General features: G+C 48.9%; 1 protein-coding gene across 5 annotated transcripts in view; it reads left to right on the top strand.

The window, feature by feature from the left end:
• The window catches only part of LOC115649255 (GDNF-inducible zinc finger protein 1-like), a 32,771-nt gene that overhangs the window by 1,740 nt on the left and 19,971 nt on the right, over positions 1-11,060 (top strand). For 4 of the 5 annotated variants that reach the window (XR_003999789.1, XM_030558067.1, XM_030558069.1 and 1 more), the window contains exons 1-2: positions 3,504-3,571; positions 8,527-9,893. Coding sequence is in view for 4 of the 5 variants with exons in the window: in XM_030558067.1 (XP_030413927.1) it covers positions 8,548-9,893 (1,346 nt within the window). In the remaining variant the exon portion in view is untranslated. Of the gene's footprint in view, positions 1-3,503; positions 3,572-8,526; positions 9,894-11,060 lie in introns of those variants that run through there. The other variant, XM_030558068.1, reaches the window with a different exon arrangement.

Below are 11,060 nucleotides of genomic sequence, written 5' to 3'. Positions count from 1 at the left end.
TGAGAGAGAGACGTGCATTCTCCCTTTAAGTATGCTGACCCCACTCTAAGTACATTGCCTTTTTCAGTAGATTAGCAAGCTAAGGCAGCAGCTGCTGCCAACCAGCTCCCTCTGTCCTGAACCATATTCTGCCCACCCCTGCTCTATGGAGATGGCTCAATGGGGTAAAAGAGCAGGGGGAGAGGGAGTCAATAGGGTTCCAAATGCTGGAACGTCTGGGTTTTTTTCAGTTTGCTCTTTTAAAAATATAGGAAATTATATATACACAGAGCTGCGAAGTCAACCACTCAAAAGTCAGGAAATGCCAGAACCAAGGTTGCCAGTTCAACTGTAATTTGGCCCTTTTGTTTTCATTCATTATAATAGTCTTTGCATGATCACACCCACAGGACCCCTGCCTCATTGCACAGTGTGGTCAGTGTTCAGGGAACGAATCAGGGTTGTGTGGAGAATGAAGATGTCTGTTAGGACCCCTGCCTTATTTGTTGCAGTCGTTGGAAGATGCGTGGTGGACGAGGGAGGGGACTTCAGGAAGAGAAAGGATGGTCTTGTGATTTAGGCAGTTGAGTGTCACTCCTGATTCTATCCCTGCATCTGCTACAGTTCCTATGTGATGCTAAGCAAGGTATTTAAACCAAACTCCTGGGATGGTTCCTCATTTTCCTGGGATGGCTCAGCATGAGACTCGGGGGTCCGATTTTCAGAAGTGCTCAGGCTTCACAGTTGCAACAGAAGTTCACAGGAGTTGTGCTTGGAACAAAGTGCTAAACTCTGAAAAATCAGGCCATGGACATTTTGATCAAATTAGCGTATACTTTTGACACTAATCTCACTGTGTCTCAGTTCCCCGTGTGGAAGGAAGGAGGATAATCCCACCGTTATCTCACCGAAGTTGGGGAATCTTATCTCGCTGTGGTTAATTTATGTTTGTGAAGCACTCCTGTGAAGTTTGATGATGTCCTTCAAGCCACCACTCCCAAGTTCATAGGATGCCTGAGAATCTTGGCTTTCATTTAAGAACAGACAGAAAAGGCTCTAGCCCATAGGCCTGAGATGTGGCCTGAATGCACCGAATGGGCTCATGGCCCAGAGCCAACATGCTTGTTTTCCTAACAGTTCCTGAGTTTTAAGCCAATCTTGGGATTTTGGGGGCCTGGCTCCTGGTGTCTGAGCATGTGGGGCAGACCCATGGGGGAGGGTGGGGTATGGGTAGGATTACCAGCTTTGAAACGCAAAAAATCTGTAACTCTCTCCCCCCCATAACGCAAGCCTGCCACAACCCCAACCAAAGGCAACTCTGCAACCCCTCCCCCTTCAACAGCCACTTATAGTATGTAGAGAGAGAACACATAGAGATAAGATTGATAACATCACCTCCTCACTCTCACATGAATCAAATCCTCTCCTTAGGTATGGGTCACATAGGCTGAGAACCATGGGGATGCAGGCCTCATGGGGAGAGGGGTATGGGATGCACATCAAGGGGTAGGTTGTGTGTATAAGAATGGCCATACGGGCTCAGACCAATGGTCCATCTAGCCCAGTATCCTGTCTTCCAGTAGCGGCCAGTGACTGGTGCTTCAGAGGAAATGAATGGAACAGGGCAATTAGCAAGTGATTCATCCTGTCATCCAGGCCCAGCTTCTTGCAATCAGAGACTTAGGGATACCTAGAGCATAGGGTTGCATCATTGACCATCTTGGCTAACAGCCAACATGGTCCATGAACATATCTAATTCTTGTTTGAACCCCGTTAAACGTTTAGCCTTCACAACATCCCCTGACAATGGCTTCTGCAGGTTGACGGTGTGTTGTATGAAGAAATACTTTCCTTTTGTTTGTTTTAAACCTGCTGCCCATTGATTTCTGTGGGTGACCCATGTTTTTTGTGTTATGTGAAAGAGTAAGTAACACTTTCTCCACACTGTTTACGATTTTGTAGACCTCTATCATATCCCCCCAGTTGACTCTTTTCCAAGCTGAAAAATCCCAGTGTTTTTAATCTTTTCCTCATATTTAAGCTGTTCCATCCCCCTATTCATTTTTGTTGCCCTTCTCTGGACTTATATCAGAATTGGAAAATCTTTTTTGAGCTATGTGACCAGAACTGCACACAGTATTCAGTGTGTGGGTGTACCGTGGATTTATATAGTGGCATTATGGTAATTACTGTCTTATTAACTATCCATATCCTATGGGTTCCTAAGATTGTTAGCTTTTTTGACTGTCACTGCACATTGAGTAGATTTTTTCAGAGAACTATCCACGATGATTCCAAGATCGCTTTCTTGAGTGGTAACAGCTAATTTAGACCCCATCATTTTGTATGTACAGTTGGGTTTATGTTTTCTAACGTGCATTACTTTGCATTTACCAACACTGATTTTTTACCAACATTGAATTTTGTTCCAATCTGGGAAAGTTCCTCAGATTTGTCACCAAAAAAGAATGGCTCAGGTATGGTAATCTTGGTCACATCCCCTGCAGTGAAGACTGATGCAAAGAATTCATTTAGTTTCTCTGCAACGGCTGTGTCTTCCTTCAGTGCTTCGTTAGCACCTCAATTGCTCAGTGACCCTACTGATTTTTTTGGCAGGCTGTTTATTTCGGATGTACTGTTTTTTTTTAATTGCTGCTGTTTTTTGTGTCTATCACTAGTTGCTCTTCACATTTGTTTTTGTCCTGCCTAATTATACTTTTACATATAGGGTGACCAGATGTCCCGATTTTATAGGGACAGTCCCAGTATTTGGGGATTTTTCCTATATAGGTGCCTATTAACCCCCACCCTATCCTGATTTTTCACACTTTCTATCTGGTCTCCCTATTTTCGTATGAGTTGCCAGAGTTTATGCTCCTTTCTATTTTCCTAGGTAGTATTAGACTTCCAGGTTTTTAAAAAATCCTCTTTGGCTCTAGCCCCTTCTTTTACTGTGTTGTTTAGCCACAGTGGCTTTTTAAATCTTTGTTCTGGTGTTTGGGGGTGGGGGGGGCTAGTACCTATAGTTTGAGGCTCGATGGGGGTGGTTTTGAACAGTTTCCATGCAGCTTGCAGGCATTTCACTCTTGTGATTGTGTCTTTTAATTTCCCGTGAATTAGCTTCCTCCTATTTGTGTAGTTCCCCGTGTTCCTGGGGTGTTTCTGCCCCCACCCCATGTTAAACTGAATTACGTGGCAGGGCCACCTGGCAAGGGGGCGAAGACCGTTTGGAGGCCGGGTCGGGGGGTGCAGGGTGAGCACACACGGGGGGGGGTCACAGGCCTCCTAGGGATGGGATGCGGCCCCACCCCTGAAGGGGGGGAACGTTGCCAGGCAACCCCGCGACGCGTGGAGGAACCGCCTGGTGGTGACGTCACATCCGCCCCACCCGCTGTCCGTTTGCGTCATGTCTCTGCGCCGCCGTCGTCCTGTGGCTCGAGCCGGGAGGGCGGCGCCGCTTGGTCTCGTGACGCCGATGGCGGCGGCTGCGCCGCGGCTCCGCCCGTGGCAGTTGCCGGAACTGGCTGGGCGGGGGGAGCGCCCGTGAGCGGCCAGCGCTTCCGGCCGCCGCGCGGAGCCCGGGGCTGCCCGGTGAGTGAGCGGGGCCCGGCTGGGTGTGAGCCCTACAGACCCCCCCCCCCGGCGCGAGGAGCCCCGGGTGTGGGGATGAGGGGCCGCCCCACAGACCCCTCCCCCCGCTGCCCCCTGGGCGCCCGCCGACCCCCTCCCCCACCGACCCCCGCTGCCCCCTGGGCGCCCATCGACCCCCTCCCCCCACAGACCCCAGCCGCCCCCTGGGCACCTGCCGATCCCCTCCCCCCACTTGGGCGCCCACCGACCCTCTTCCCCCCACAGACTCTTGGGCGCCTGCTGATCCCCTCCCCCACTTGGGCGCCCATCGACCCCCTCCCCCCACAGACCCCTGGGCGCCCACCAACCCCCCTCCCCCCACAGACCCCAGCCTTCCCCTGGGCATCCATCGACCCCCTACCCCACAGACGCCTGGGCGCCCGCCGACCCCCCTCCCCCCCCGGACCCCAGCCGTCCCCTGGACGCCCATCGACCCCCTCCCCACACAGACCCCTGGGCACCTGCCGATCCCCTCCCCCCACTTGGGCGCCCACCGACCTTCTTCCCCCCACAGAACCCTGGGAGCCTGCTGATCCCCTCCCCCACCTGGGCATCCTCTGATCCCCTCCTCCCACAGACCCCCACCACCCCCATGGTGCCCACAGACCCCCTCCCCCAACAGATAGCTGTCACTCTCTGGGAGCCCCCCGGCCCCCTCACAGACCCCTGCTGCTCCCTGAGTGCCCTCCGACGTCCTCCCCGCACCGACCCCCACTGCCCCATGGGTGCCCCCTGACCCCAGGGCACCCACAGATCCCTTCCCCCCATAGCATCTCTCACACACACACATATCCAGGTTCAAGGGGAGCACCACAGAGCCCCACCTCCCCCTGCACTCCCACAGACCCCTGCTGCCCCCTGGGCGCCCACCACCCCCTCCCCCCACAGACCTCTGCCACTCCCTGGGCGCCCACAGATTCCTTTCCTCACAGAGCCCCACCTCCCCTTGCACTCCCACAGACCCCTGCTGCCCCCTAGGCACCCACCACCCCTGCCCCCACAGACCCCTGCCACTCCCTGGGCGCCCACAGATTCCTTTCCTCACAGAGCCCCACCTCCCCTTGCACTCCCACAGACCCCTGCTGCCCCCTAGGCACCCACCACTCCCTCCCCTACAGACCCCTGCCACTCCCTGGGCGCCCACAGATTCCTTTCCTCACAGAGCCCTGCCGCCCCCGGGTGCCCACCAACCCCCTTCCCCCCAGACTACTTGCTGTCCCCTGGGCGCCCACTGACGCCCTCTTGCCACAGATCCCCTCCCCCCCCCGGGTTCAGGGGGAGCACCACAGAGTCCCACCGCCTCCTTCCCCCCCACCCCCTGGGCGCCCACTGACCGCCTCCCCCTCAGACCCCTGTCACCCCCTGGGCACCCATCAGTCCCTTCCGCCACAGATCCCTGGGTGCCCACTGACCCTCCCCTCCCCTCTCCTCTCCAGACCTCTGCTGCTCCCAGGCACCCACCAATCCCTTCCCCCGCCACCCCCTGGGTGCCCACTGACCCCTGCTGCCCCCTGATTTCCCCCCCCAGACTCCTCTTCCACCCCCGTGCCCACAGACCCCTTTCCCCCCACAGACCTCCGCCACCCCCTGGGTGCCCACAAACCCACTTTCCCCCACAGCCTGCCTCTTCTCCATGGGTGTAGAGGAAGCCCCACAGACTGTGGTTGCCCCCTGTGCACAGGGGGAGTTCCACAGATCACCACTCCTCACAGACCCCTGCAGCCCCCTGAGCACAGGGGAAGCTTCCCAAGTGTTTTTCTCCCCAGGAATCTGGGGATGAGGTGCTTCCCTATGGACAACTCCCCCTGAGATTGTGAGGACCGAGACATTTCCTCGCCAAGGAATGGGGCTGAGGGTTAACCCTACAAACACTCCGAACACAACGTGAGGGTGGTGGCACTGGATCCCAGAGACAGGGGTCCCTTTACAGAAGTGCGAAGTGCTCCACTTAGAAAGGAACAATCAGTTGCACGCATACAGAATGGGAAATGACTGCCTAGGAAGGAGTACTGTGGAAAGCGGTGGGGGGGTGATAGTGGATCACAAGCTAAATATGAGTCAACAATGTAACACTGTTGCAAAACAGGCAAACATCATTCTGGGATGTATTCGCAGCAGTATTGTAAGCAAGACATTGTAAGCAAGATGAAGTAATTCTTCCGCTCTACTCTGCACTGATTAGGCCTCAACTGGAGTATTGTGTCCAGTTCTGGGCACGGCATTTCAAGAAAGATGTGGAGAAATTGGAGAGGGTCCAGAGAAGAGCAACAAGAATGATTAAAGGTCTAGAAAACATGACCTATGAGGGAAGATTGAAAAAATTGGGTTTGTTTAGTCTAGAGAAGAGAAGACTGAGAGGAGACATAACAGTTTTCAAGTACATAAAAGGTTGTTACAAGGAGGAGGGAGAATAATTATTGTTCTTAACCTCTGAGGCTAGGACAAGAAGTAGTGAGCTTAAATTGCAGCAAGGGCAATTTAGGTTGGACATTAGGAAAAACTTCCTGTCAGAGTGGTTAAACGCTGGAATAAATTGCCTAGGGAAGTTGGACAAACACCTGTCAGGGTTGGTCTAGATCAGTGGTGGGCAAACTTTTTGACCTGAGGGCCACGTGTCATGCAGGAGTCTGGCCTGTTGGTCAAGCTTCCATGAGTGTCAGCCTGATAACTTCAGTGTTTTCCTGACCCCATTCTTCCAGCACTGTTAGCTGGGCTTCACATGCTCGCTTTATCTGTTGTCTAAACTTGGTGCCAGTCTTCTGTTCCAGTGGCCGTTCTACTGTGCGCCTCAGATTATAATAGTCACTTTAGCCATACTGGATTATGCCTGACAGAACTGGCTTTCTATCTTTTTTTTTGTCAGGCAGTTCTGCCTCTAGACCAGGGGTTCTCAGACTGGGGAGCGTGGAATGTATTATGGGTGGAGGGCATGAGAAGCTTTTGGGGGGGAGGGGGCGGTTGGGAAGGGAGACTTCTTGTGCACATTTTACCCACAGCAATGCGTAACTAGCAAAACGGATTCCTCCAGATATTGCAGGTCCTCAGTTGGTGCTGTGCTTTTTGACGGATTTCTGTTTAAGCTTGCATAGCATTATACAAAGTCGTTGCCGTCTGTGTGTTCATCTGTTTGCTATGACGCAGTGTGCACATTTAATTGTACATGTGAACCACAATCACACTTTTGCTTTTTCTCTTATTACAATGGGTCGTTGGCTCAAAAATTAACCAACGCAGGTGAAAAACAGAAGCCAAAACTGATTGAAGTGAAGCACCGCCACTGCATATGTTGGTATATATACTTGTGTGACAGGGTCAGGGCGTAAACTACTACAGACACAAAGAAGGGGGGGGCGTGATCAAATACGTTTGAAAACGACTGCTTTAGACAGTGGCACTTTAGTATGGCATGTGACTTGGATAACAGATAGCTGGCTGTACATAAGCACATGGTCTACAGTCCTACAAGCTGTTCCATGTGGGCAGACTCCCTGTGCCCACACAGCAGTTTGCAGGCTTCAGTGACATAACATCTTTTTTAGGAGAAATATATATGGATGTTTCTTTTGGCGGAGATATGTGCTTGAAGCAGAGAATGCTGCTAGCACTTTGAAGAAGAGTTTGTCACCCACTGGAAGTGAAAGCCTTTCATTGCACTATGTACCTTATTGAATATGTTAAATTGCTGTTTCCTTTTTGAACAAATTCCAGTAGAGTGGAAGACCAGTGTTACAAGAATGAGTGCATTCTGCATCTTGATGGTAGTTCTTAGTTCTATTATTACAGCTTTATGGAGAGTGTGGCTTATATGTTTTATAATGTTAGTATAATACACTGGTTTAATGATTTGGATAGTCTCTCTCGGGGCTGACTCTTGGAAACTAATAGCTTGGGTATGCAGTTTAAGGCATTCTGTAGCTCAAATAGAAGAGGGTGGTGACTTTGATGCTGAAGGTTCTGGGTTTACTCTCTGCTGATGACCATTGGTGTCCGTACACAGACAGTTTGTAATAATCACTTTTTCAGCTTTTGGTAGTTTGTTCAATGAGTAAACAAGTGGCTAATTATAAAGTAATACAGGAAGTATTGTAACATGTAAAGTGGTTAAAGGGTTGTACCTCTACTGAAAAACATTAACTTCCAACCTATGCTGATATCGAATGCTTTATCAATTAATGGATCTTTGCTTAATTAACCCTAAAACGTATAGTCTGAGAGGGAAAAGAAAATGTGTCTGGGATAAAGAGAAATGGAAGTTGTGTTTAGCCATCCAAGCTCCATCATTCATGCTTGGTAAAAAATGTCAATCTGCAGTAGGCCTTGCAAGAGGCAGGCCCATCATAAGAACATAAGAGCTGGCATAGTGGGTCAGACCATGGTCCATAACCCATGAACAGTTTTTCCAACTTGTGGAGATTATAAAACAGTGGGACTAATTATTTATCTCGTTGACTTTTGTGTTTTGAGAACTCATATTTTCACTTCATCCAACTTTTTTTTTAAAATACCTTTTTGTTTACCCCAAAAGCCTATTCTCAGGAATTATTCTATTTGGCATTGTAAGTGTGCTTTTATTATGCACCTTGCATTTCTTTTGATCCTTCTTTTGTTCACTTAGTCTTATTACATTTTAGAATCCTATTAGGCTGAACTCTAAACTTTTCTAGCATCTTAGTTCTGATTTCTCAAGGAGTGAATCTGCCAAAATGATGACTGAGACTTGAAATAGAAGTTAACTTTTGAAAAATCTAATTACTTTCTATGAATGGCTGCTAGCTTATTTCTAAATAGAACTGAGATACAGCTAATCTAGGCCAGATTTTCTGAAAATCTTTATTAAGGTGCCAGAATGGGAGTTGGGCTTTTAAATTTTTTTGGTTTGTCCATGATAGGCAACTAACGTGTGATGTTGTTAACAGCTGTTTGCAGAAAGAAGAAAGATGGAAAGTAATGCAGTTTTGCTAGAATCAAAGTCCTCACCGATAAATCTTCTGAACGAAATGCATCAGTTGCGTCTTCTGGGCCACCTTTGTGATGTGACGGTTAGTGTGGAGTATCAAGGTGTTAGGGGAGAGTTTGTTGCTCACAAAGCTGTATTGGCAGCAACAAGCAAGTTCTTCAAGGAGGTGTTTCTTAATGAGAAGAGCATGGATAGCTCAAGGACAAACGTGTTCTTGAACGAGGTCCAGGTAGCTGATTTTGCTTCATTTCTTGAGTTTGTCTATACTGCCAAGGTAGAAGTGGAGGAAGACCGAGTGCAACGTATGCTGGAAATAGCTGAAAAGCTTAAGTGCTTGGACCTGTCTGAAACCTGTTTTCAGCTGAAGAAGCAGATGCTTGAATCCGTGTTGTTGGAGTTGCAAAATTTCTCTGAATCGCAGGATGCTGAGGAGGACAGTGGTACCCAATCAAATGCTTTACTTGAGTTGAAGACAACTGTTGTGGCAGAAGGTGACCATACAGACTGTCTTCCTGATTCTCCCAGTTCCCCCATGGAAAGACCCAGCAATGGAGTGTCCCCTGAGAGGCCAACTGCCAAATCAAAAGAGAAGGTTGACAAGAAAAAAGAAACCATGAAGCCTCCCTATGCCAAAATCAGAAGGGCCAGCGGGAGGCTGGCTGGGAGGAAAGTATTCGTAGAAATCCCCAAAAAGAAGTACACAAGGCGATTGAGAGAGCAACAGAAGAATGCCGAGGATGCTACTGAAGAGAACAAGTTCCCAAAAGACCAAATCATGCATGATGTGGAGAAGGAAGAGGGGCAAGCGGAGAACAGTGTGAAGCCTGAGAATGAAGAGTGCAATGGCAACTTTGAATTAGAAGACAACTTTAAAAAATCAGAGGAGGAGAAGAAGAAACGAGGCGGCAACTTCAAATGCAGCACGTGCAAGAAGGAATTCCTGTACGAGAGGAGCTTCCTCAAGCACATAAAGCACAGTCATGGCATTGCGGCTGAAATCATTTACCGGTGCGAAACCTGCGGTCAGACCTTTGCCAACCGGTGCAATTTAAAAAGCCACCAACGCCACGTCCACACCAGTGAGCGCCACTTCCCTTGTGAACTCTGTGGTAAGAAGTTCAAGAGGAAGAAGGACGTCAAGAGGCACATTCTTCAGGTTCATGAGGGTGGTGGGGAGCGTCATCAGTGCCAACAGTGTGGAAAGGGTTTGAGCTCCAAAACTGCTTTGAGGCTTCATGAAAGGACGCATACAGGCGACAAGCCTTATGGGTGCACAGAGTGTGAGGCTAAATTTTCTCAGCCTTCTGCACTTAAAACACACATGAGGTATGAACAGACTTAAGTGGACTTTTTAGATTCTGGTGGGAAAGATAAAATCCACTGAAAGACATCCTGAACCCTCAAGTAGAGCAAGGATTTAAAAGGAGACTGACTGGAGGGTTCAGTATATCCCCTTTCAAAGTGTTTTCTTTCTAATTAGGGAAGCACTGTCATTTAATCTAAGCCCAAAGTATAGTGTTAGGCCCCGATCCAGCAAACACTTAAGCACAGAAGTTTACTCATGGGGGTGGTTCCATTGAAATCTGTTGGACTGCTCTCAAAAGTAAAACTACACACATGCTAGGGTGTTTGCAGGTTTGGGGCCTTATATTTTTTTGAACTGAATTAAGAAACACTAAAATTAATAGTAAAATGTTATGCAGTGGGAATGAAAATCTTGTAAAAAATGTAAATATCCCCAGTGGTGTGTGTAACCCAAATAAAACAAGCACCAGGATGCTGCAAAAATACCCAGGGAAGTGAAATTGACTAGAAACAGACCAATCTGGTGTCGCTGTCAGCAAATTAAGTGCACAAAAGTAGACAGACAGCAAGGAATGATGGGTAATAAAGCTTAATATTTATATGGCACTTAGAAAATGAGAACATTGTGCCTTTTCACATGGGACCCATGAAGTCCATGTGAGTTGCGTGATTGTGAAGGTAATTTGGTTCACTTGGGGCTTGAGACTGCAAGGTAGTGAGCGACTGTGGCCGATGCTGCAAAGCACTTAAGCATGTGTTTAAAGTTAAGTACATGTGTAAGTGTTTTGTAGTATCGGGGCTAATGCCTTGCAGAATCAACCCCTCGCTAACCCTCAGAGCACACTCTGAGGTAGGGTAAGTGTGGGGAAACTGAGGTAGATAGTGCATTCCCCAAAATGTCACTTCCAGAGCTGGAATAGAACTCTGGAATGTTCTGACATCACTAGGCCACTCTCTCCTCTGAGGTATGAAGTTCATTAGATCTTAGTCTCTTAATCTAAAAGTACTCCTCTACCCCGATATAACGCTGTCCTCAAGAGCCAAAAACTCTTACCGCGTTATAGGTAAAACCGTGTTATATCGAACTTGCTTCAGTCTGCTAGAGCGTACATCCCCGCTCCCCCGGAGCGCTGGTTTACTGTGTTACATCCGAATCCGTGCTATATCGGGGTAGAGGTGTACTACATA

Source organism: Gopherus evgoodei, chromosome 3 (genome assembly GCF_007399415.2).
Source record: "Gopherus evgoodei ecotype Sinaloan lineage chromosome 3, rGopEvg1_v1.p, whole genome shotgun sequence".
Lineage (NCBI taxonomy): Eukaryota > Metazoa > Chordata > Testudines > Testudinidae > Gopherus > Gopherus evgoodei.
Note: the sequence above shows the minus strand (reverse complement) of the source record. Positions and strands in the feature narration are given on the sequence as shown.